The following is a 25,580-nucleotide window of genomic DNA, read 5'->3' as shown; positions in this document are numbered from 1 at the left end:
TAGATTCCAGTGGCCGCCGCCACCACCCGTCCACTGGCCATGCTGGCTGGGGCTGATGGGTTTGGGGGGTCTTAACAGCGGCTGCAGGTTTTTCACCCACCCTATACATTTCACCCTGCTTGTTTATTTACTCTTAAAGCAGTGACAGACCTTTGTTCTCCCAGTAAAAGCCCAGTTTGGTTTCTTTAGGATTTTAAAATACTCTGAGGCAGAATATTCTCCGCCCGACTACGTAGTTGAGATGGAAAGAGAGGAGAAACAAGGAGATAGGATTCTGGTGTCAGGGATCAAAACAGGCGCAGCTGTCGTAAAGGTCCGAATACAGGAGCCTGTTTACAAGGTGAGTACTCCCAGAGGGATCCCAGCAGTGCAAGGCAAGGTCAGGGCCTACCAAAGCTATAGAGGTGACAGCCACACCATACATTCAGAGTGCTTTTTGCCACTTTAACAGTCACTGCTTCCCCCAAAGAATCTGGGAAACTGTCATTTGTTAAATAGAGTTATTAGTGTCAGTGTTTGAAAAAGAAAAGGTTCTGACCTCCTTTTTACTCCTTTGCCTAGTCCTCGGACCTTTGTAGGCACAAAAGAGTCTTTGAGAAATAGTATTCTTGCAGAGTACTGCTGCTTTTATTCTTAAAAAGTCTTCTTCTCCAACCATGACCAACAGCTTTTACACACACCAAGCAGAACCAGCTTTCTACCATCCAACCAACCCACACCCAACCCTAACATTGACCACTCTATATATGCGGGTACACTTTGGTGAAAGGTTGCATGTGTCATGGTAGGCCGCTGACTCATGCTGACTTAGTTCTTTTAGCATTAAAGAAACAGCGGCCAATTTTTAGCTGTGACAATTAGGAGATCATACGCTGAGCTACAGTTCCCAGAGTGGTTTAACAATCTGGGAACTCTGGAAATAGGAGCTCTGTAAGATGCGGGTGACGCTGTGGGTTAAAGGTTAAACCACAGAGCCTAGGGCTTGCCGATCAGAAGGTCGACGGTTCGAATCCCCGTGACGGGGTAAGCTCCCATTGCTCGGTCCCTGCTCCTGCCAACCTAGCAGTTCAAAAGCACGTCAAAGTGCAAGTAGATAAATAGGTACCACTCCGGCGGGAAGGTAAACGGCATTTCCATGTGCTGCTCTGGTTCACCAGAAGAGGCTTAGTCCTGCTGGCCACATGACCCGGAAGCTGTCTGCGGACAAACGCCGGCTCCCTCGGCCTATATAGCGAGATGAGCGCGCAACCCCAGAGTTGGTCACGACTGGACCTAATGGTCAGGGGTCCCTTTACCTTTATCTTTACTGAGAGGAGCAGAGGTCCTGCTTATAACTGTCGGCATCCTTTGCAAACCAATTCCCAGGGGAATTGCAGGGGGGTTGGACTAGATGACCCTTGGCGTCCTTTCCAACTCATTCTGTGATTCTAAGAGTGGTTTAAATGTATGGAGTGGAGATGACAGGCGGCAGTTTTAAACGAGCAGAAAGTGGTCTGGTGGAGCCATCGTTGCTCCTGAACCCTGTGGAGATTAAACAAAAGCAACTATCTTGAATGCCAACCAGGAGGGGGCATATAATGCGATGGAATCGCTCAGTCCTTTTTCAGTTTTGAAAGAGTCTGCAAAACATAATAATATATTTCTTTATGTGTGCATTTCTCTCTGCGTGCCCCTGGTGGTGGTTTCTCAATCTTCCAGAAAGTTGCTGCTGCCCTGGTGCGCCTGTTGGTTTTGGAGAACATATTCTTAATCCCTTCCTATGATGTCTACCTGCTGGTCGGAGCCTACATTAAGTACAAAGTTGGCAAAATAGTTCAGGGAAAGATCACAGGTACATTCCTAATCTTCTGGGTGACTCTATGCATAATTTAGTCTCCTGGCTGCGAAATCCTACACGTGCTTACCAGTGTCAGAAACTCTCACTATTCTAGGCACATTTTGTGACAGGGAATGTCATTAGCGCAAGCAGTTTCTGAGCTCTGAGTGCAGTACTGAGCCTAAGATTTCAGATTAAAACTGCAGAGTGGAAGGAAAGAAGGACCTTTTTCTTCCTCCACACTTCCAGCTACTCTCTGAAGACTGGAGAAGAGACCCTCTTAAGAATATTAGGGGAGTGAGCAGGGGGAGGACTAGACCACGTGAAAAATAACATAATATTTTAGCTGCAATTCATTCATTTTCAGCTTTGCATTCTTGTTATAAAAATAGCACGCCTAGACATTCCGTTGTTGCGCCAATAATAATAATAATAATAATAATAATAATAATAATAATAATAATTTATTTATACCCCGCCCATCTGGCTGAGTTTCCCCAGCCACTCTGGGTGGCTCCCAATCAAGTGTTAAAAACAGTACAGCACTAAATATTAAAAACTTCCCTGAACAGGGCTGCCTTCAGATGTCTTTTAAAGATAGGATAGCTGCTTAGTTCCTTCACATCTGATGGGAGGGTGTTCCACAGGGTGGGCGCCACTACTGAGAAGGCCCTCTGTCTGGTTCCCTGTAACCTCACTTCTCGCAATGAGGGAACTGCCAGAAGGCCCTCGGCGCTGGATCTCAGTGTCCGGGCTGAATGATGGGGGTGGAGACGCTCCTTCAGGTATACAGGACTGAGGCCGTTTAGGGCTTTAAAGGTCAGCACCAGCACTTTGAATTGTGCTCGGAAACGTACTGGGAGCCAATGCAGATCTCTCAGGACCGGTGTTATGTGGTCCCGGTGGCCAGTCCCAGTCACCAGTCTAGCTGCCGCATTCTGGATTAATTGCAGTTTCCGGATCACCTTCAAAGGTAGCCCCACGTAGAGCGCATTGCAGTAGTCCAAGCGGGAGATAACTAGAGCATGCACCACTCTGGCGAGACATAACCTAGGTTTAATGTGCCATTTAGCTCCTAGCTTTCACACCTCAGTTTCTAACACTGATGCTTATTCAGAAGTCAGCCCCACAGTGTTCGGTGAAGCTCAATCACTAGTAAGGGTGGTTTGGTTGAAGGATACGTACCAGTGATGGCAGATCTGCCATCCTCCAGACTTTATTGGACTACAGCTCCTATCTCTAACTATTAGTTTTGGCCTATATTGCCTTTCCCAGCTTCAGTGCTTTTATTGAGTTGGAAAATTGAATCATACTTACTCTGAATAGCACTGAAGCCAAAGGCAACACTTGATCACTGCCCTGACATCCCTGCTGGGTTGGGGTGGGAGAGGGAGGCTGTGTAAAGAACACACCTGAGCGCAGCAGCTATGGCTGGGAATAACTGACTGAGCTTGGCCGGCCCTTTATCTCCGCAGAGGTGCAATTGCCTCTTGAGCACTATGAGCTGGAGCTACAAGATGCAGTGAAGGCGCCTAACACGTCTGGCCTCCCCGTGGCCAAACTGGATGCAAAGACAGCTACCATCACCGCCATTCAGCTGGGACAGGTTAACCTGGTCTTAGTCCATAAAAGTATCCTTAAAGAACTTAGACCGGGCTGCAGCTAGCTGTTTCTTTTCTTTTAATTTATTTATCATTTTCCAATTTTGCAACAATCAAACAAATTATTTAACAAAACAAAAAATGCGCATCAAATTCACTTCCCCTCACCCCCATCTGTGGTTCCTTTCATTTTATCTTTACTACTGCATATTTAAATTAATTCCTTAATTGTTTATTCCTCTAAAAAAAATCCTTTATTTGCCTTTACTTCTCGTTTTATATAAACCCCACTAATGTTTTAAGTTGCTTACAATAATTTTTCAAATGTTCAACAAACTTTCCCCAGTCTTTGTTAAAGGTTCTTTCTTCCTGGTTCCTTATTCTTCTGTAAGTTTACCCGTCTCAGACTGCTCCCATCAGTTTTATCTGCCAGTCCTCCTTGGTTGGAGCTGCTGCTTCTTTCCATTTCTGTGCATAAATCATCGGGGCAGCCGTTGTTGCAAACACAAATATTCCCCCCCCCCCGCCCCCAATCTTTGGGTACCTTCTGACCTATTATTCCTAAGCATCTAGCTGTTTCAGTCTTCCCTGACTCATGACCCCTGAAATCCTGAGGCATGTCTGAATAGCTTCCAAGAGGCTAAGCACACCCACTTTTCATTGTTGCACAGGGGCTCATGCACTAGCGGTGTGTGTGTGTGTTAAATGTTGTGCAACAGAGGAATCCCAACACAACCGCTGCACCAGCAGAAACTCATCATGCAAGAATTATAGGAGCTATAGTTTGTTGAGTGCGCTAAGAGTTGATAGGAGATCCCCCCTCCCCTTATTCCCCCCACAGAGCTATAATTCTCCAAGTTCCCTGTGAAAGAGGGATTGAGGGTTAAACCACTTGGGGAATTGTAGCTCTATGAGGGGAATAGGGGCCCCCTAGCAACTCTCACCTGCCCTAATGAATGATAACTCCCAGAATCTTTGGGAGAAGCCGCCATGACTGTCAAAAGTAGCATCATGGGGCTTTAAATGCACTGTATGAATGTGACCAGAGTTGTCGGCAACCTGCTAATACATTCTCTTGTGCAGGCTTCCTCAAACTCGACCCTCCAGATGTTTTTGGCCTACAACTCGCATGATCCCTAGCTAGCAGGACCAGTGGTCAGGGATGTTGGGAACTGTAGTCTCAAAACATCTGGAGGGCCGAGGTTGAAGAAGCCTGCTCTTGTGCAACAACATTCTACTGGGGCAAAACATTTCACTAGCAGAACAAGCATACCGCTAAGTGGTTTCAGTGTAGCGCCATATTGGATCCAACCCCGTGTTTAATGTGAAACATCCTCTGTGTTATGTACTGAAGTTCTCACCCTGGGCCAGCAGGGGGATACTGTAGATAGTTTTCACTCAGGTCCACCTATGCAAATAAGGGATTGAAAGTGACGTTTAGTGATTGGATAGTTACAGATAGGTAGCCGTGTTGGTCTGCCATAGTCAAAACAAAAAAAAAAGTGTATCTGACGAAGTGTGCATGCACACGAAAGCTCATACCAAGAACTAACTTAGTTGGTCTTTAAGGTGCTACTGGAAAGAATTTTTTTTTTGTAGTGATTGGATAGTTACAGAAAGTTGTTACAGTGGCGTTGTACTGGAGCTCTATATAAGCAGGCTGGCTGAACCCTTCAGTTCGGTTCTTTTCTGGCCTGTGAATAAACAAGAGCTGTTTAAAGAATCGCTGTATCGTCTGATATGTTCACCCACAACTTAACACTCTGCCCCTTTCATCCTCCTCTCAATTTATGACGAGGCCGAATTCCTTAGCGAAGAGATTAAGACATCCACATGCGAGCCTCCTCTGGACTTCCCAACTGCAGCATATACGTTGTGGAGCCTGGATATTTAGGTAAACGGTCCCTCCTGCATCTCCATGCAGAGTTTTGACTATATAGGCACTTGGGCTTTTTCCTAACGAAGAGGGTGATGTGGGTGACAGTGGCGATGTGCATCTGGCCTCACCTCCAAAGCTGGGGATGGAAGAGGTCGGGCACACAGCTTGGGCTGTGCGCACACCGTTCCTTTAAAACACATTAATTCCCCCAGAGAATCCTGGGAGCTGTGATTTAACCTTCACAGAGCTACAATTTCCAGCACCCTGAACAAACCACAATTCCCAGGATGTGCTTTAGAGGTATGGTTGCTGTGCAGCCTGTAACTCCCTTTGCAGCCATCCTCTTGGGCAATTTATCTCCTGTACCTTTTCTGGTCAGCATGGAGCTGGATTCTATCACTCTGGGGAGGGAGGGAACTTAGAAGAGGTCCTTATAGGTCCTCAGTGGCAGTGAAGGCTGGTGCCCGTTGCCACTGGTAGGACTCGAGGCAGAGACCTATAATAGGTGGAGACAGAGCAAATGATAAGTGAAGCCAACTAGACTCTTGTTTTGTCCCCATCATCCTCTTCCCTGCTGAAAAAGGAAGGGCAAAGGGGGAAGAGGAAGCCAACAACCCCCTGGGCTAGTCGTAAGAAAGACGACCGAGTTGTCTAAGGTTGAGGTTCTCAAGAAGAGAAGGCCAACAAGGGAGCCAAGTATGGGCAACGTCCAGTGAACACGATGCCGGGTGCCCCAGTCGCTAAATGTGAAACTTAGGACCATGCAGTTTGTTTCCTTTGCCTCATCTTACGGAAATGCTTTTCGTTTGGCTTCCGTTGTGCAACTGATTGCAGGTTTCACTGTCCAGCCCGGCAACAGGTGGATCCTAGAAGTGAAGCGAGAGTACACCATCACGGTCGAAGTGTACGACAAATCGAGCACCAAGATCTACCCGTCCGATGTGAGTAGGTGTCAGCTTGGGAAAGAAGCTCAAAGATCTCTCCCAAATGCCAGCCTTAACTTGCAATGAGATCCTGTGCATGTTATGTCTGAAATCACACCCACACCCCAAATTCCAGAGTAAATGTTCATAGGATTCCAACCATAAAGTGTCATCCAGTATAGACATATTTGGGGTAAGCCCCACGAAATTCAGTGGGACTTAATTCTGAGGAACACGCATAGGACTGAGGGGTTTTGTGGCACATAGTGAAACTATGGAACTCACTCCCACTGTAGTTCATTGGCTCCCAGTACGTTTCTGAGCACAGTTCAAAGTGTTGCTGCTGACCTTTAAAGCCCTAAACGGCCTCGGCCCAGTATACCTGAAGGAGCGTCTCCACTCCCATTGTCCAGCCCGGACACTGAGGTCCAGCACCGAGGGCCTTCTGGCGGTTCCCTAACTGTGAGAAGTGAGGTTACAGGGAACCAGGCAGAGGGCCTTCTCGGTAGTGGCGCCTGCCCAGTGGAACGCCTCCCAGCAGATGTCAAGGCAATAAGCAACTATTTTACTTTTAAAAGACAACTGAAGGCGGCCCTGTTTAGGGAAGTTTTAAATGTTTGATGCTGTATTGTTTTTAATATTCGGTTGGAAGCCGCCAAAACCCAGCCAGATGGGTGGGGTATAACTAAATAATAATAATAATAATAATAATTTTTATTATTATTATTATTTCCACCGAGCCAGATGGCTTTAGAAGAGGATTAGAGAAATTCATGGAGGACAAAGCTGTCAACGGGTGCTTGGCGTGATGACTGTGCTTCTGCAGTCAGGGGGATTAATGCTTCTGAATCCCAGTTGCTAGAAACTGCAAGAGGGGAGATAATGCTTTTGTGGCCAATCCTGCTTGTGGAGTTCACACTGAGGCATCTGGTTGGCCACTGTGAGAACAGGATGTTGGATTAGATGGGCCACTGGCCTGTCTGTGTTGGGTCTGCAAAAAACAACAAGAGTCTTTAAAAATTGGATGCAGGCACTGAAGAATTTGAAAACACCTTTCCAGCCTTGTAGGCTTCCTTGGAGTCAACTCCAAGGACACAATGATTCTGTCGATCTGTGACCTTTTCGCTGTGCTCCTGATAAAGTGTTTGATGTCACACTGTCCCTTCTTCTGACAACATTCCCCCCTCACCCCTTGATTTCCAGAATCTTCGAATAACTCACCAGTTCCCCCAAGAATACTTTCAAGAGTTTATATCTTCAGTGAATGGTTCCTACCACGTAGTTCGGGTGTTGAAGGATGGCGTCACCGTCATTGAAGCCGCGCTGGTGTCTGTTCTCCTCCAGGTAAAAGAATAGTTCCTTTGTCATAGTAGCATATGGATATTATTTGGCCTGGATTTATGGGTTTGCAATAATATAATAATAGTGGGTCTCAGCATTGGATGTGGAAGGCTAGGAATTTGAGATATTTTGCTAGCCCTGCAGGCTTCAATATTTATTCCTTGTTATGTACGTCTTTTTTGTTTTTCTTTTAAGACTGAAAATTCAGGTCAATCATTCCTCCCTTTCCTTCAGAGTGGTTCAGAAGATTTCTTAAAGCCGCCCATCAGCCACAAGCAGGAAGTGAAGATTTACCTTCCCATCACGCTGACGCCCTCCTTCTTGGCATTCCCACACCACCCACTGGACGTCTTGTACCGGTACAGAGTTCAGGTGAAGTTGACCAAGACCTGGGGAGATAAATCCCCTAGAATGCCCTTTATTCATTTCTCAGTGTGGTATAAATGTTTGCAACCATCTGCCGCAGGAAATATGGCACCCATTCCCTCCACCGTTTTGACCTACTTATGCCTTTGGAGCTTCCAGCGACAAAGCCCTAAAGCAATGGGTTGTGTATGACAACAGAGCTTCCCTTTGCATCTAACACAACACAGAAGGGTTGTTAAGAGCCAAATGAAACATGATCATTTTGACAATGTCTGGTTCCCTCATATCAGCTGCGTAAACAGAAGTGAAGTCACTGTCAGATTTGCAGCCACTCATGCTTACTTATGGAGAGGCTGTGTCATGGATAGTTTGAAGCCTTGTTGATGCACTTAATGATTTGGTTATCTGACAGTGTCGCTGCTCAGTTTTCCTTCTTATATGTGGCTGAGTACACTACAGGGTTTTTTTTAAGAACATAAGAACAGCCCTTTATCAAAATTATATCTTAACCTTTATTTCACAAAAAGGAGAGTGAGCCTTCCCAGCTCTCACCTGGGAACTTCCCTTTCTTCCCCCAGTCTCCCACCCTGGGAGATCCCACCCAGGGAGTTTTCCTTTCAATTGTTTTCCTAATGATCCATAGGGTGGAATTTGCCTGTTTCAAGGCAGCTGCACACCGGGTCGACGTCTTCATTGAGCTATCCATTACAACCCCAAGGTCTCGTTCCTGTTCGCTCACTTCCAGTTCAGACCCCATGAGCATATATGTGAAATTCACAGTTGGGTACCTGCAGCAGAGATCGTAGAAATTTTGCCTGAAAGCCATCTAGCTTTGGCAGGTCCCCTTGCTTTGAACTCATTACTTCCGTCTAAGGAAAGTTGCTCACTGTTGTTAAGTCCTCAGATGCATTAACTAAACGTAAGCAAGAGTCCCATATAGCTCATGTCCCCTTCCCTATCTCCTGTAAGAGGGGCATCTAACCTGTTGCTAGATTCCAGTGGCTGCTACCACCACCTGTGGCACCCGTGTATTGCTTTGTAACGATTTGTTGGGTCTCTGGACCATAATAAAGATTGTTGTATATGTGAAATTCACGTATTTTTGCCCCAACATGCATCACTTTACACTTGTTTACTTACATTGAATTGCATTTGCCACTTTACCACCCATTCACTTGGGTGGAGAGCTCCTTTTCATCAATGTCCTTTTATTATAAAATATTCTACCAAAAAATTAAAAATTAAACAGGCCACCCGGAAGCAACCCATGAGAATCTCTGCTAATACCAAATGGAATAAAAGTGTTAGCCTCTCTGTCTACAAGAGGAGGCTGGTGAAAAAGACACCCTGACATGCCGCTGAGGAAGACCTACTGCAGAAACCATAGATGACCATCTGACCTCCCTAGCAGAAGGGACCTGAGGTTGGGCCTCCTCACTAGTTCAGGCCACTGCTACATTGAGTTTCCTATTCCTGCAGTCCCCTTCCATTGGCCACGTGAGTCCATGCTTGTATTTTCACCAATGGAGGCCACTGTTTCTGATCCAGTGACACATGCTCTCTCCAACACCCAGGTGGAGAGCATCATCATCTTACTCTGTTCTGGGGGTGCAGGCTTAACTGTGCATTTTGTATTCCCCCCCTTGCTTCTGCTCTCCCAACTATTCATAGGTGGAGGGAGGAAGCGGCAACTTCACGTGGACCTCTTCCAATCAGACAGTGGCCACCGTCACGGTGAAAGGGGTGGTCACAGCCGGGCTGGTTGAGGGCCAAACCGCCGTGCAAGCCAGAGATGTGCAGAACCCTTTCCACTTTGGGGAAATACAGGCAAGTCTTTCTGCAGCATTGGCGCAAGTCGAATTGCTTGCTGGGTCAAACCCCCACCCTACAGGCTTCAAACTCTGTCTGAAGAGATGCCTTGGGACGTTCTGAATCCCTAGAGAGCTGATTCTTCCCTCCTAGCTGCTCTTTGTTGTTGTTTTTTAATAACTTTTTAATTCAAAATTAAAACAAAACATATTATCCAGAAACATATCATTCTTATTCCCCCCATTTTTCCTCCCTCCCCCTCCCTCCCCCCACAAAACCCACCCACCCCCCGACTTCCCTCAGTTCGTCTTTGATTTCTCTAAAAATGCTGTTTTCTGCATGTTACACAGTTGTATGGATCCTCAAACTATTTAGCTGATTATTATCAATAAAAAGTTTGTGAATGCTTATTCAAAACCAGCCAAGGAGTCCAGTTCGCTTTGTTGCGTCTTCAGATACTTTGTAAAAGGTTCCCATTCATCTTTAAAGTCACAGTTATCCTTGTCCTGTAGCTTGTATGTCAGTTTTGCCAGTTCTGCATAGTGCATCAATTTTTCTTGCCATGATTCTTTAGTTGGGGTTTCTTCAGTCTTCCATCCTTGTGCTATTAAAACTCTGGCAGCCGTTGTTGCGTACATGAAGATGTTTTCATGTGCTCTTTGACTCTTCCCCCCTGCCTCCACTCAGGTGTATGTGCTCAAGCTCTCAAAGATGGAGTTCTTGCCGTTCCATGCAGACACTGAGATTGGACAGACCTTGGAAGTCCCACTCAGGATGTACCACGTTGAGAAAGAGACGGGGGAGACCATCGCTTTCACGGACTGCTCACTCTTACCCCTGGACGTCGGCATGGATAAGCAAGGAGTGTTCGCCCTGGATGAAGCGGGTAAGAGGGCAGCTCTCTTCACTTGCTCCCTAACATAAATGGGCAGCCGGTCCTCTCCTGGCCTCCTGTTTTAGGCCTCATCTTCACTAGGCGTTTAAAGCAGTACTGCGCCATGTTAAACGGTCATGGCTTCCCCCAAAGAATCCTGGGAGCCTGTGCCATTGTGTGGGTGGGGCCACAGGGGCAGTTGCCCTGGGTGCAAAGTTCTTAAGGGTGCAAAATTTCAAAAGAAAAAGAAAGTAGTAATGAAATCCACTCTCGACTCCGAGTATATTTCACTGACATACTCTTAAAACAAAAAAAAATTTTTCTTTCCAGTAGCACCTTGAGTAAGGTGCTACTCTTAAGTCCAGAATAGATTTCATGCTCTTTATTCAGCTCATAGTGGTGAGGAGGAAATGGAAGTTCCCCCAGAATGTCTGCTTTATATAAATTATTTACACAATGGGCCCCACGTGATTGGCTAATTCCAAGATTCTCCTGTAGGCCAATCAGGTTGCGGATTCACTTCCACCTGGAGCTGGATTGGATGGCTCCTGTGGACCAATCAGACTGCTGCATTCTGGGTCCTATTGTTCTAGGACCAATCAGACTGCTGCATTCTGAATCCTATTGTTCTAGGACCAATCAGACTGCTGCATTTTGGGTCCTATTCAACTCAGTACATAACACCTAATAATAAATGAAAAATAGCACACCCTCCCCCTCACACATATCCCAATGTTTGCATGGGCAGACTGAGGAGCAGATTCGGGGGATGGCTGTTTGCTAGGGTGGCCTCCCCACAGGCTTTAGAAGGACACCCACTCTTGACCAATGCCCCATTGTGCTCTCCACCGTACTCCACAGTTACGGGGCACTGCGATTGCCCCTTGGGTGGGTTGCCAAGCTATTGCTCCTTCATTGCAGTTTTGGAGTTGGTTGACAGATCAATCACTCTTCCTGTGCAGTTGTGCTCTTGTTTGTTAGGTAAGCAGAAAGCTGGGCCACAGTTCTGCTCCACCATCCATCTAGCAGCCAAGTCTCTCGGCCACACACTGGTGACAGCCAGCGCCACCATCTACAAGGAGTATTTTGACACGAGTGCCACCTTTGCTGCTTACGAACCGCTCAAGGTGAGGAGGCGCCAACTCTATGGTAGTAGTGGGCGGAGGGTGGTGCTACACCCTCCATCGTTCTGCCCGGAAACTGAGGTCCAGCGCCGAGGGCCTTCTGGCGGTTCCCTTGCTGCGAGAAGCCAAGTTACAGGGAACCAGGCAGAGGGCCTTCTTGGTAGTGGCGCCCTCCCTGTGGAACGCCTTCCCACCAGATGTCAAAGAGAAAAATAACTACCAAACTTTTAGAAGACATCTAAAGGCAGCCCTGTTTAGGGAAGCTTTTAATGTTTAATAGGTTATTGTATTTTAGTGTTTTGTTGGAAGCCGCCCAGAGTGGCTGGGGAAACGCAGCCAGATGGGTGGGGTATAAATAAATAAATAAATTATTATTATTATTATTATTATTATTATTATTATTATTATTATTATTACTACAGTTTATTTCTGTTCTCTCTTTTGAATTCCTTTTGTGTTGCTGAGGGAAGGGCCACAGCTCAGGGACACAGCATTTGCTTTTCTTGCAGAAGGTCCTAGATTACGATCCCCAGCAGTAGCATCTCCAGGTCGGGCAAGGTCTCTCCCCTGCCTGAAACCCTGCAAAGCCACTGCCAGTCAGTGTGTAGACAATACTGAGCTAAATGGTCTAGTTCAGTACAAAACAGAGTCCTTCATTTTGATGTTCTTTGTCTGCAACCTTGATCTATCATCTTACTAGTTTCCCAGGAACTAGGGGTGAGAATGGTGGTTAGAAAGCACAGAGCTCCCTATTGGAAGAATTACAGATGTGGAACCGAGGGTGGGCGGGTCCTTGGGTCAATTCTTTGCAGGCCAAGGCAGTGTTAACTCCTTTATATAATGACTAGGCTGTGAACCCCGTGGAGGTGGCTTTGGTGACCTGGCATTCCGTGAAGGAGATGGTGTTCGAGGGAGGGCCCAGCCCATGGGTGTTGGAGCCATCTCGCTTCTTCTTGGAGCTCAGAGTGGAGCATAAGGACAAAGTCCACGTGGTGGAGGTTCGTTTGCCGGCCAAGAGGAAGCAAAACCAGTACATTTATCGGATCACATGCCTGGAGCTGGGGGAACAGGTAGGAGGAAGGTGTGTGCGTATTCTCCCCCCACCCAAGACGTTAACAGGCAGCTAGATTGGTGATTGGGTGCGGCCACCAAGACCACATAACACTGGTCTTGAAAGACCTACACTGGCTCCCAGTACGTTTCCGAGCACAATTCAAAGTGTTGGTGCTGACCTTTAAATCCCTAAACGGCCTCGGTCCAGTATACCTGAAGGAGCGTCTCCACCCCATCGTTCTACCCGGACACTGAGGTCCAGCACTGAGGGCCTTCTGGGGGTTCCCTCACTGCGAGAAGCCAAGTTGCAGGGAACCAGGCAGAAGGCCTTCTCGGTAGTGGCACCGGCCCTGTGGAACGCCCTCCCACCAGATGTCAAAGAGAACAACAACTACCAGACTTTTAGAAGACATCTGAAGGCAGCCCTGTTTAGGGAAGCTTTTAATGTTTGATGTATTACGGTATTTTAATATTTTTTTGGACGCCACCCAGAGTGGCTGGGGAAGCCCAGCCAGATGGGCGGGGTATAAATAATAAATTGTTGTTATGATGATGATGATGATGAAACGTAATGGCCGATAAGGAAAGGCACAGCCTCCATGGTGCTGGCGCATCTTACAGAAAACGGCGCTATGATAGCTACATCTGTGCTTGGCCTATTCTCCCTTCTAGCTGTGTGCACCATCCACAGTGATGCCCCCTTTCCAGATTCAGTAGTTAGGAGATTTCAACGTTTGTCTCTCTTAGCCTAACGCTTTAAACTGACCCTGTCCAAAGGCTCTGGTTACATCTAAACTTTATGCTTGGCTACATTTGCAAAGCCTGCTGGCTGACAACCACTCTTCCTTTGCTGCTTCCCCAAAGGTGTTTACGTTCCAGGTGGGCAATCATCCGGGTGTGCTAAACCCCAGTCCCGCTGTGGAGATGGTGCAAGTGAGGTTCATTTGTGCCCACCCTGCCAGCATGGCCATGACACCTGTGTATAAGCTGGCAGCTGGCACTCCGCCTTGCCCTTTGCCTCAGCACCACAAGCAGCTGGTAAGTGTTCCGGGAAAAGCTAGAAGTGCCTCAATGCGCTCCGTTTGTTTGGGAATCTTGGGGAGATGTTGGACGGTCTTTTTTTGGTTTTTAGCCAGAAATTGGGCTCAGAAAGTTTGTATAACTGCAAGGAAAGTCCTTGTAGGGAAAATAGATGATAGATAGATAGATAGATGATCGATAGACTTTAAACAGTGCTTTTTCTGGGAGCACTCAAGGGTACGCAGTACCAGCACCACTTTTCCTAGAAGAAAAGCACTGGATTTTAATATATATCTTTTAAATACAATTGTACCTTGGATCTTGAACACCTTGCGACTCGAATGTTTTGGCCCCTGAACGCCACAAACCCAGAAGTGAGTGTTCCGGTTTGTGAATGTTTTTTGGAAGCCGGACGTCTAACATGGCTTCCGCGGCTTCTGATTGAGTGCAGGAAGCTTCTGCAGCCAATCGGAAGCCGCGCCTTGGTTTTTGAACGTTTTCGGAAGTCAAACGGACTTCTGGAACGGTTTCCGTTCGAGAACCAAGGTACCACTGTATATTAATATTTTGTTGGGAGCTGCTCAGAGCGGCTGGGGCAACCCAGTCAGATGGCGACATAGAATTTATTATTATTATTATTATTATTATTATTATTATTATTATTATTATATTTGCTGCCAGCCATTGTTATCAGGGTTTTATCTTTCTTTAGTAGACCAAAGCTTTTAAAACAGAATCAGTCCAACGGACCGATCAGTTAAACATGGTATGTAATCTTCCAAGGTGTCATCATCAGTACCTTTCAAGTTCTCCTGCCCTTGCTTTGCAGGGCTTCTGTGCTTTGGCACCGTAGCTCACAAAGATGTGGTCCTTTCCCAGGTGCATCTCGCACGCCGTTAAATGCAGGCTGGCGCCGGTGTCTTTTGGGATGCCTTGCAGGTCCCCGTGTCCAGTTTGAGGAACACCGTTTTGGAGCTAGCTCTCTTCGACCAGCACCGGCGGAAGTTTGATAACTTCACCTCCCTAATCCTGGAATGGATATCGGCCAATCAAAGCCTCGCTCACTTCGCTCTACCGAGGTCCATGCAGATGGTGCCGAAGGATGATGGGACTGGACAGACCAGGCTCCACGGTATGGCTCGGCGTCGCGCTTCAGCAGAGAAACCAGTGGCTACTAATCAGAATGCCTATGTTCTTCCTCCGCTCCCGGAAGCAGTAATACGCCTCCGAAATAATACCTGTTGCTGGGAATTGCGCATGGGGAGGGTGGTGGTGTCCTTGAAGTCCTGCTTGCGGGTTTCTCATTGGGGCATCTGGTTAGCGACTGTGAGAACTGATGCTGGATTAGAGGGGCCACTGCTTTGATCCAGCAGGCTTTTCTTATGTTCCCAGGCCCTTTAATGAGGAGACCATCCAAGCCCCTGTAGCTAGAACTGCCACAACCAGTGCTTTTTTATTATCTCAGTCCTGCTTCCGCCGCGCAATTTGGAAACCACAGGAAAGGAGAGTTTCTGTTATTCTCACACCTTGCTTGCGGGTTTCCCACCTGGACATCTGGTTGGCTGCTGTGAGAACAGGATGCCAGACTAGATGAGCCACTGGCCTGAGCCACAGGGCTTTTTTTACATCTTTAAATGGGTTATTAATTACCGTATTTTTCACTCTATAGGACGCACTTTTTCCCCTCCAAAAATTAAAGGGAAATGTGTGTGCGTCCTATGGAGCGAATGCAGGCTCCTTGGCTTCAGCGATAGCAATGCGAAGCCTCCGAAGCGCAGTGGGAGTGCTCCCTCCGCGCTCCGGAGGCTTCGCGTTGCTTTCGCAGAAGCCTGGAGAGCGAGAAGGGTCAGTGCGCACTGACCCCTCTCGCTCTCCAGGCTTCAGGGATAGCCGCCTGAAGCCTTCGGAGCGCAGCATGAGTTCCCGCTGCGCTCCGCAGGCTTCGGGTTCCTTTTGCTGAAGCCGGGAGAGCAAGACTCTCCTGGCTTCAGCAGAGAGGGAGATCTGTGCAGCGCCCCTTCAGCCAAGCAGGACGAGAAATGGAAGGGGCTCCATTTCTCCTGCCGCTTCGCTGAAGGGGCGCTGAGCAGAGAGGGGAAGAATTTTTTTTTCTTATTCTCCCCCTCTAAAACAAGGTGCGTCCTATGGTCGGTTGCGTCCTATAGAGCAAAAAATACGTTTTGTTTATTGCACTTACGTCACACCTTTTTCTTCAAGGAGCTCAAGGTGGCCTTGCATGGTTTCCCCCCATTGCTTTTCTTGAGCCAGCGTGGTGTAGTAGTTAAGAGCGGCGGACTCGTAATCTGGTGAACTGGGTTTGATTCCCCTCTCCTCCACATGCAGCTGCTGGGTGACCTTGGGCCAGTCACACTTCTTTGAAGTCTCTCAGCCTCACTCACCTCACAGAGCGTTTGTTGTGGGGGAGGAAGGGAAAGGAGAATGTTAGCCACTTTGAGACTCCTTAGGGTAGTGATAAAGCGGGATATCAAATTCAAACCCTTCTTCTTCTTCTTCTTCTTCTTCTTCTTCTTCTTCTTCTTCTTCTTCTTCTAGAAAAAAAGGTGCCGGTACTCACCATTTAGTAGTAGTTACTCCCCAAAACAACAACCCTGTAGGGTAGGTTTGGCTGAGGGGCAGTGAGCTTCATGGCCAAGTCGGGATTTGAACCCTGGACTTTCATGTCTTAATCCAGCACTCTAACCTCTACAATACACAGTAGCACTATCTCAGCTGCAGAAGCATCTGTCCTGCTGCAGCTTACTGGGATGAATTGGGGGGGTTGGCATGGTGCAAACACATCGGCAGGTGTGCTGGATTGGCTCCATGGGTGTGTTTGCACCACACTGGCCTCCTTGCCACTTCTCTCCTCTCCCTCACAGTAAGCAACAGCGTCCCAACTGCCAGCATGTTAGTGTTGTTATGAGCCAGTGTGGTGTAGTGGTTAAGAGCGATGGACTCGTAATCTGGTGAACCAGGTTCGCTTCGCCGCTCCTCCGCATGCAGCTGCCAGGTGACCTTAGGCTATTCACACTTCTCTCTGAAGTCTCTCAGCCTCACTCACCTCACAGAGTGTTTGTTGTGGGGGAGGAAGGGAAAGGAGATTGTTAGCCGCTTTGAGACTCCTTCGGGTAGTGATAAAGCGGGATATCAAATCCAAACTCTTCTTCTTCTTCTTGTGGCTCCGCCCCACCTGGCAAGTCCCCTTTTGCTCATCCCTGTAATTTTTTAAAAAATAAAACTTACTGTATCTCACATGCAAGAATGCAGTCTCCCTCACACCTCCCTTCCTATGTAAGAATGGCAATTTTAAAATACATTTGTTTCAATTTCTGCTTCCTTTTTTCTCCCTCCCGATGCCGTGTCTGCATCTGTTTTGGTCCCAGGACACCAGCTCCTTGAGGTGCGGCAGATCAAAGGGACGGTGTTGATCTCCGTCAACTTTGTGAAATATTCCGAGAGAGGGAGCCCAAGAGTGAGTGGAGGGAAAGATTGTTCCATGGAGAGGGCGTTGTTGTGCTCGGGTCCTTGCTTGGAGGTTTTTAAGCAGAGTTTGGGTGACCATCTGCCCTGGATGCTTTAGCAGAGATTCCTGCACTGCAGGGAGGTTGAACTAGGTGACACTCAGGCTCCCTTCCAACTATACAATTCTATAAACATGGTATACATATGTAAAAACTGCACTGGCTGCCTGTTTCCTACAAGGCCAAGTTCAGGGTGTTACTGATACAGTGGAACCTCAGCTTTTGAACGTAATCTGTTCCGGAAGACCGTTCGACTTCCGAAACGTTCGAAAACCGAAAACTGAAAGCGGAAGCTTCAATACAATAGGGAAACTCAGAATGGAAGCCGCCTATCACGTTCAGCTTCCAAAAATCGTTCTAAAACCGGAGCTACTTCTGGGTTTTCGGTGTTCGGGAGCAGAAATGTATGACAACCAAGGCTCCACTGTAGTATATAAAGCCCTTAACAATTTACCTATCAGATCACCCTTCCCCATATATGCCCACTTAACTGCTCTAATTTGCAAACAGGCACTGTTACAGATGCCATGTATTATTATTATTATTATTATTATTATTATTATTATTATTATTATTATTATTATTCCCTGACAGGAACTCAAGGCAGCTTATAGAAAAAAATTGCCTGGTCTGGTCTTGAAAACAGCAAAAAGCCATGGAAGCAGGGGATCAGGGGCCCTAGAGTGCCAATGCCCCAGTCAAGACCAGAAAAGAAACAATTGCCCTCTCCCACATCTCACAATATGATTGTCTCATCAGAAACCCCCCCCCCCACAAAAAAACACCCCAGTTTCCCTAAGAAAGGAGAGAACACCTTACTGCCTAAGCTTCTCAAGACATTTTGCAATGGAAAAGGGAGAAAACTGCACCTGGGCTCTCTATCCTATCAGCTTTGGCGCCATGAGAAGGGATACCTAACATGCCAGATTAGCTGCCCCATCTGAGTCCCCCTGGGTTGCAAGTATGTGTAGGGGAGGTAGGCACCAGAACTCATCCAGTATCACATGCAGTTAGTTACCTGCTGCTAGATTTCATAAATACCTGTAATACCTGTCCCACATTTGTAAGAAATTTATCTTTTAGTGCAGCAGCACTCAAACTTTGGAACTCCCTGCCTCTTGACATCAATCAGGTACCTTTGCTGTGCTCTTCCCCAGCGGCTGCTCAAAACACTTTTGTTTAGGCAAGCCTACCCAGAACGTGGCGCTGTGGGTTAATCCACAGAGCCTAGGACTTGCCGATCAGAAGCTCGGCGGTTCGATCCCCGCAACGGGGTGAGCTCCTGTTGTTTGGTCCCAGCTCCTGCCAACCTAGCAGTTCAAAAGCACATCAAATGCAGCTAGATAAATAGGTACTGCTCTGGCAGGATGGTAAACGGCGTTTCTGTGCGCTGCTCTGGTTCGCCAGAAGCGGCTTAGTCCTGCTGGCCACATGACCCGGAAGCTGTACGCCGGCTCCCTCGGCCCGTAAAGCGAGATGAGCGCCGCAACCCCAGAGTCGTCTGCAATTAGACCTAATGGTCAGGGGTCCCTTTACCTTTACCCAGAACGTTGACATGTGTTTTAATGAGGTTTTAAGCTTATTGTTCATTTTTATTGTTTTTGAAGGTTTTAAATGGTTTTTAACACACCCACCCACCAATAATGTCGTTGTTCTATTCTTTTTTGTAAATCCCTCTTGAGCTTTTCCCCTACCGTCGAGCGGCATAGGGATTTCATTAAATAAATAAATGCAAAATGGTGTCGAGAAAGTGGGCAGAGAGGTGTTTTTTCTCCTTCATTGTACCCGAAAACCTGGGATCATCCAAGGAAGCTGACCGTCGGGATATTTAGGAGAGACAAAAAGGGACGCCATGAGGCGGTCAGCTTAAAGCGGCTTTAGAAGGGGCTTAGACAGATCCGCGGAGGATAAGACGTATCAGTGGCTCCTAATCAGTATGGCTGTATTGCCTCTAGTATCAGAGGCCTGCGTCTTGCTCACGGGCTTCCCATCCACATCTGGCTGGGCCACGCGGAGAGCAGTGTGCTGGACTCAATAGGCCATTGGGTCTGTCCCAGCAGGGCTTTTCCTTGGTTCTTCTTGGGTGTGCACAGATCTGTTTCCTGCAGGAAAAGAAAAAGGGCACAGGTTTCCTTGCCGTTGGCCTTCCTTCTGCGGAAACACCCCGAGGCAGCATTTCTTGCCCTTTCTGCACACAGGAGGTCTCTAACTCCCCTGCCTCTGCCGCCGTGGAACTCATGCTGGTCGAGGACGTGACTGTGGTTCCGGATAACATCACCGTGTACAACCATCCCGATGTCAAGGTAGGGGCCAAGGAGCTGGGTGTGGGTCAGGTGGTGAGGAACCCTGCTCAGACCAGGGGCTCTTCGTGGAGAACTTTGGCAGAGGCAAAATGGGGCAACGGTGGCAACTCTGACCTTTGAGTTAAACAGAGCAGTCCCAGGTAAGCCAGTGCTCTGTGTGGCAACATTGAAAGAGTGGTTTTGTGGTCCTGGTGTGGATATCCCCCCCTTCTGCTTTGCCTAGGAAGTGTTTGCGCTGGTGGAAGGGTCCGGTTACTTCCTTGTCAACAGCAGTGCACAGGAGATGGTGAACATCACTTACCTGGAAACAGAGAGTGCCATACAGGTGAGTGTCAAAGTGTGTTGCTCTGTGAGCCTTTATGAGGAGAGAAAGCTAGGGCTTCAGGATCTCCTGCCAGCTATTCTTCCCCTTCTCTTAAATTGATAATATATAGGTTCATCTTCCATATTATTGCTATTGTTAATTATTTTTCTTCTTATTACTATCACGTTGTGAACTGCCCTGACATCTATGGATGAAGGGCGGTATACAGATTTAATAAACAAACCAAAAATAGTAAATATTATTAGGCAAGCCTACCCAGGCATATGCTTTCATTGTGTATACTTGTATTTACATCTTACCCATCGTATCAGTTGTTGCTTTTGAACGATAAATATTTTACACTATTTTGTGTAATCTACTTAGACAGCTTTCTTTCTTTCTCTTCCCCTTCCCCTTCCCCTTCCCCTTCCCCTTTCCTTTTCCTTTTGGTTTAAGCGGTCTATATATTTTGTAAAGCAAAGTATTAACCCTGTTCTCCAGCCAAAAAATAGCTCTCGGGGGACTTGCAAGCATCAGTGGTAAGACAGCCTCAGGCTTCTGGTTTAAGAGACAAGACACAAAAGGAAAAGGGACTCGGAAGGAGGAGGCAAAAAGAAAAAATGCTGCTCTGGCACAATTTCTTACTTTACAGAGTTCCTGTCAGTGGCGTAGCGTGGGGGGTGCAGGGGGGGCCGGCCGCACCGGGCGCAACATCTGGGGTTAGGGCAAATCCACGGGTTAGGGGGCGCAAATCCACGGGTTAGGGGGCGCAAATTACTTGCCTTGCCCCGGGTGCTGACAACCCACGCTACGCCACTGGTTCCTGTAGTAATCAAATTTATTTCAAAAGCCAAAGGATCGGGGCCCTGCCATCTCATACAGCCTGACAAGTGATGTCGCCTTTACCCTGCGAGCGACTGCTCCTGTCACTTTCCTTGCAGGTGGTTCCTGTCCTTCCTGGCTCTTTGACCTTGGAGATCTACGACCTGTGCCTGGCCTTCCTGGGACCTGCTACAGCCTACCTTCGCATCTCCAATATGTACGAGTTGGAAGTGGATCTTGTTGATAAGGTATGATGAGTATGCGTAAGCTGGCCGGAGGGGTGTCAGAGGGAATGAGTGGCCACTGGCTGCGTAGCCTGGATTTGCAGAGATTTGTGAGAGTGGGTTTCCCTTTGCACAGGGCCGCTACAAAGGGAACACATACATCACCTGGCAGGTAGATAAGATAAAACTTTACAGTGGTACCTCGGGTTACATACGTTTCAGGTTACATATGCTTCAGGTTACAGACTCCACTAACCCAGAAATAGTATCTTGGGTTAAGAACTTTGCTGCAGGATGAGAACAGAAATCGTGCTTTGGCGGTGCGGCGGCAGCAGGAGGCCCCAGTAGCTAAAGTGGTGCCTCAGGTTAAGAACAGTTTCAGGTTAAGAACGGACCTCTGGAACGAATTAAGTTCTTAACCCGAGGTACCACTGTATTCGCAAGAGCCAATGGCCATAGCAACCGTAAAACATTACAGTATACGCAGAAAAGGAAATTTGATATAAGAGCACAATTTAAAGTCCTGAATCGGCAGTCAGTTAGTGGCCCTTATTCTGATTGCCCCAGCTACGAACCTAGCAACCTTTGCTGTTATCTGCTCATCACCTGGCAGTGGGACGGGTAGAAACCCTGTCGCCTTGGGGAGCGCGGTCCCTGTGCCACATGCACTGAATGTTACTTTGTCTGACTCCGCATCTCAGTCCTCTTGCTTTTCCGCTGGAGGGGGCTGGAGTCCCAGCCAAATCTGGAGGGGTACTGGGTTATGTGTGAGAAGAACCGCGGCTCAGTGGTTGAGCATCGGCTTTGCACGCAGAAGGCCCCTGGTCCCATCCCCAGTGGCAGCTCTGGGTATTCCAGGTGGCTGCTCTGCCTGAAACCCCTAGAGAGCTACTGCCAGTCAGTCTACTGAGCTAGATGGACCAGTGGTCTGACGTGGACTAAGGGCCCTGCTGGATCAGACCGTCTTGGTCTCACAATGACCAACCAGATTCCTCTAGGAAGCCCCCAGGCAGAATTATTATTATTATTATTATTATTATTATTATTATTATTATTATTATTACTCTGCCCATTCCAACAAAGTATTAAAATACAGTACAGTAGTCTGTTAAACATTAAAAGCTTCCCTAAAGAGGGCTGCCTTCAGATGTCTTCTAAACGTCTGGTAGTTGTTCTTCTTTTTGACATCTGGTTGGAGGGCGTTCCACAGGGCGGGAGCCACCACCAAGAAGGCCCTCTGCCAAGCTCAAGAATCCAAGCGCAAGAGCCCTCTCCTGCGGTTTCCAGCAGCTGGTATTCAGAAGCATCGCTGCCTCCAACCATTGGAGTCAGAGTGTCGCCATCATGGCTAGTAACCCTCGACAGCCTTCTCCCCCATGAATTTATCTAATCCTCTCTCGAAGCCATCCAAGTTGAGGACACCCTGGAACCCTCTGCCTTCTTCCCCAGATTGAGGTCGGAAAATCGGTGCTGGTCTCCGTGCGCGTCCTGGGACATCACCGGTACCCTTTCCGGAGTAAATACTTTGTCTACATGCGGCTCCAGCTGAAGGCAGCCTCCCCCATTGTCACACTGACGTAAGTGCCCGGCGTCTCCTATGCTTTGACTTCTGCTTCTTAAGAGGTCATCTTTGGGATCACAATGCGTTCTCCTTCCCTGCTCTCACAAGGCACCCAAACAGTTGAAACCCACAAAACCGACCAAGTCCACAGTGTCAAAACTTGTGGCCGAAACTGCAAGGGCCGTAGCTCAGTCTGCCTTTTAAAAAAGTTAAATCCCCAATGGCATCTCCCGGCCGGGCTGGGAACGTCCCCTGCCTGAAACCTTAGAGAGTCCCTGCCAATCATTGTAGGCAATACAGTGGTACCTCGGGTTACAGATGCTTCAGGTTACAGACACTTCAGGTTACAGACTCCGCTAACCCAGAAATAGTACCTCGGGTTAAGAACTTTGCTTCAGGATGAGAACAGAAATCGTTCTCTGGCGGCACGGCAGCAGCGGGAGGTGCCATTAGCTAAAGTGGTGCTTCAGGTTAAGAACAGTTTCAGGTTAAGAACGGACCTCTGGAACGAATTAAGTTCTTAACCAGAGGTACCACTGTAGTAAGTGAGACAAACTGATTCCATATGTGGCATATTCCAATGTTCCTTTTTAATCCAGCTCTTTATTCAGAACTGTGAGGGATCTTACTTGATTTTTAGGAAGTCAGGCTATGCATGTCTTCCGTCCGAAACTCCTGAGAACTGCTGCTGGCCAGTGTAGAAAATACTGCACTAGATGGAACAGGGGTCTAAGATAGCATCCAATGCTCCTTTTAAAATCAGGTCATTATTCAAAGCCATGAGGTCTGGAATCTTGCTTTATTCTTTAAGAGAAGGAGCATAACTCAGATGCAGTGCAGAAGGTCCCAGGTTCGACCGCTGGTGTCTCTGGGATGGCTGTTGCACGTTTGACAAGCCCTTCCCATGGCAGCCACACTGAAAATGGCAGCGCTTATCCCAGGCAGGGAAACTCTTGTTGTCATGCAGCCGATCTTTCTTTTTTTGTGAGCTCCATCATTTGTCTAGTGTCATGCCCAGGACAGTAGCTGTTCAGCAGTGTGAAGATGGGTGCCAGAGACCAGCCTGAAAATCAGCATGGCCTGTCCTGGTGCCCAGGTTGGACAAAATGCAACCATACCAAACCTCTCCTTGCAGGCTAATGGAAGAAGTGGGTGACTATTCCGAAGTCTACGTCCTCCGAGCCATGGCTGTGGGGCAGACAAGTTTAGTGGCCGTGGCCTGGGACAAAATGGGAGTCAAATTCACCTCGGCGCCTCGGAAAGTGGAGGTAAGGAATTGCAGTCACTGCGCTGTCAAAAAACCTAGGCACACAGGAAAAATGGTTTGCAAAAAATGTCTCCTGTGGTTTTAGAACCAGAGGTGTTAAGAACTTCATGCGCAAGTTCTGTGAAATGTTCTTTTGGCCCTGGCTGCAGATTTGAATGAAAAGATAATGGACTCTATAGCACAACCTTCTCCCAGCCTGGTGCCTTAATAGTTGTTCTGGACTACAACTCCCAGTATCCCTGACCACTGGCCGTCCTGGCTGAGGCCGATGGCAATTAAAGTTCAGCAACGACAGATTGGGGAAGGCTGGTCCTGTGTGTGTGTGTGTGTGTGTGTGTGTGTGTGTGTGTTTTTAAAGACAGCCTCAATTCCCACGTGGCCAAATTTGACTTCTGTTGTGTTTTGCCAGGTCTTCCCACCATTCAAGCTCATCCCAGAGAAAATAACCCTCATTCCACACAACATGATGCAGGTAAGTTCAGAGTATCAGTTGGATGAAACCATCCTATTGGCTATGCCCATCTCCCACCCTTCCCTCCCACCCTTCCTTCCTTCTTTCCTCGGCATAGGTTACCCTGAGATGAGTCACTGTGCCTACAGGATCATGTCAGTCGATGCAATCCATGTTTCCACTGGAGGAGAGCAGATCCAGGCCCCATCTGTACTATACATTTAAAGGAGTATTATACTCCTTAAAACAGCTCCAAACAGCATTTTGGATACTGTGGTTTGTTAAGAGTGCTGAGAGTTCTTAGGCGACCCCCTGTTCTCCCTCACAGAGCTGCAACCCCCAGAGTTCCCTGAGTAAAGGGATTGTTTGGTAAGTCACTCTGGAAATTGTAACTCTGGGAGGGGAAAAGGGGAATCTCCTAACAACTTTTAGCACCCTTAACAAATGACAGTTCCCAGGATTTTTTTTTGAGTAAGCCAATGCTGTTTAAAGTACTGTGGTACTACTATAAATGTATAGTGTAGACTGAACTACATTTCCAGACCTGTCTTCTTCCCAGTACCAAAGGTTTTACCTCGGGGAGCTATCCAAGGTCCTGGAGAGCCTCCTCCTTGCCCCTAATCCTTGCTACTGGGTAATGAGCTTGATCCAGTGCCACCTCCCTTCTTTGGGAGCTCTCCCAGGTCCTGAAATGTCTCCTATACAGCCCTGCTACCAGGAACAGGGATGGGGCGAACAGTGACCCTCTGGATGCTGTTGGACTCCCAACTCCTAACAGCCCCAGCCATTGGGGGCTGGATTCCATCATTTATGGAGGGCCACATACTCCCTGTCTCTGCCTTCCCTAGAACTTTCACTCCTTCTTTCTGCTTGTAAAGCAGAGTTTTTTCTGCCCTTTCATCACAGGTTTAGATAACTGCACAGGGAGGGCAGGCCTGCTTGTTCTCTCAGTTAATTGAGTTATAAATTCATTAGCAAACTGCATTGAATTGATTTTGCATGATCAATCAGTTTCTCTCGCGGCCATTGTCGCATACATGAAGATGTTTTTCAGCTTTTTTGGCAGATCTTTCCCTGCAATCCCCAACAAAAATGCCTCGGGTTTTTTTAAAAAAATGTTAAATGGAACATTTTCTTCAATTCGTTGTATATCATTTCCCAAAATTTTTCAATTACCTTACAATCCCACCACAGGTTTCCCCACTCCTGATGTAGGCCAGGGTCCTCTCTGTGATAGACTGGAGGGGGAGGGGGGCGTTGTTCCCAGCTGGTGGCAGGGTGATGTCATGATCCAGGATGCTTCTGCCGCCTTCTTCTGATC

At 47.6% G+C, this 25,580-nt stretch overlaps 1 protein-coding gene across 3 annotated transcripts in view; it reads left to right on the top strand.

The window, feature by feature from the left end:
* The window catches only part of NUP210L (nucleoporin 210 like), a 49,701-nt gene that overhangs the window by 4,389 nt on the left and 19,732 nt on the right, over nucleotides 1-25,580 (top strand). For all 3 annotated transcript variants that reach the window (XR_014542639.1, XM_083590931.1, XM_083590932.1), the window contains exons 5-24: nucleotides 190-340; nucleotides 1,699-1,831; nucleotides 3,292-3,447; nucleotides 5,243-5,311; nucleotides 6,131-6,237; nucleotides 7,423-7,563; nucleotides 7,795-7,932; nucleotides 9,598-9,753; nucleotides 10,423-10,621; nucleotides 11,591-11,736; nucleotides 12,582-12,803; nucleotides 13,651-13,824; nucleotides 14,746-14,938; nucleotides 17,190-17,278; nucleotides 19,526-19,630; nucleotides 19,854-19,955; nucleotides 20,876-21,004; nucleotides 22,430-22,557; nucleotides 23,677-23,809; nucleotides 24,218-24,280. Coding sequence is in view for 2 of the 3 variants with exons in the window: in XM_083590931.1 (XP_083447057.1) it covers nucleotides 190-340; nucleotides 1,699-1,831; nucleotides 3,292-3,447; nucleotides 5,243-5,311; nucleotides 6,131-6,237; nucleotides 7,423-7,563; nucleotides 7,795-7,932; nucleotides 9,598-9,753; nucleotides 10,423-10,621; nucleotides 11,591-11,736; nucleotides 12,582-12,803; nucleotides 13,651-13,824; nucleotides 14,746-14,938; nucleotides 17,190-17,278; nucleotides 19,526-19,630; nucleotides 19,854-19,955; nucleotides 20,876-21,004; nucleotides 22,430-22,557; nucleotides 23,677-23,809; nucleotides 24,218-24,280 (2,734 nt within the window). In the remaining variant the exon portion in view is untranslated. The remainder of the gene's footprint in view (nucleotides 1-189; nucleotides 341-1,698; nucleotides 1,832-3,291; nucleotides 3,448-5,242; nucleotides 5,312-6,130; nucleotides 6,238-7,422; nucleotides 7,564-7,794; nucleotides 7,933-9,597; nucleotides 9,754-10,422; nucleotides 10,622-11,590; nucleotides 11,737-12,581; nucleotides 12,804-13,650; nucleotides 13,825-14,745; nucleotides 14,939-17,189; nucleotides 17,279-19,525; nucleotides 19,631-19,853; nucleotides 19,956-20,875; nucleotides 21,005-22,429; nucleotides 22,558-23,676; nucleotides 23,810-24,217; nucleotides 24,281-25,580) is intronic.

Source organism: Podarcis filfolensis (assembly GCF_964270895.1).
Source record: "Podarcis filfolensis genome assembly, chromosome: 16".
Taxonomy (NCBI): domain Eukaryota; kingdom Metazoa; phylum Chordata; class Lepidosauria; order Squamata; family Lacertidae; genus Podarcis; species Podarcis filfolensis.
Note: the sequence above shows the minus strand (reverse complement) of the source record. Positions and strands in the feature narration are given on the sequence as shown.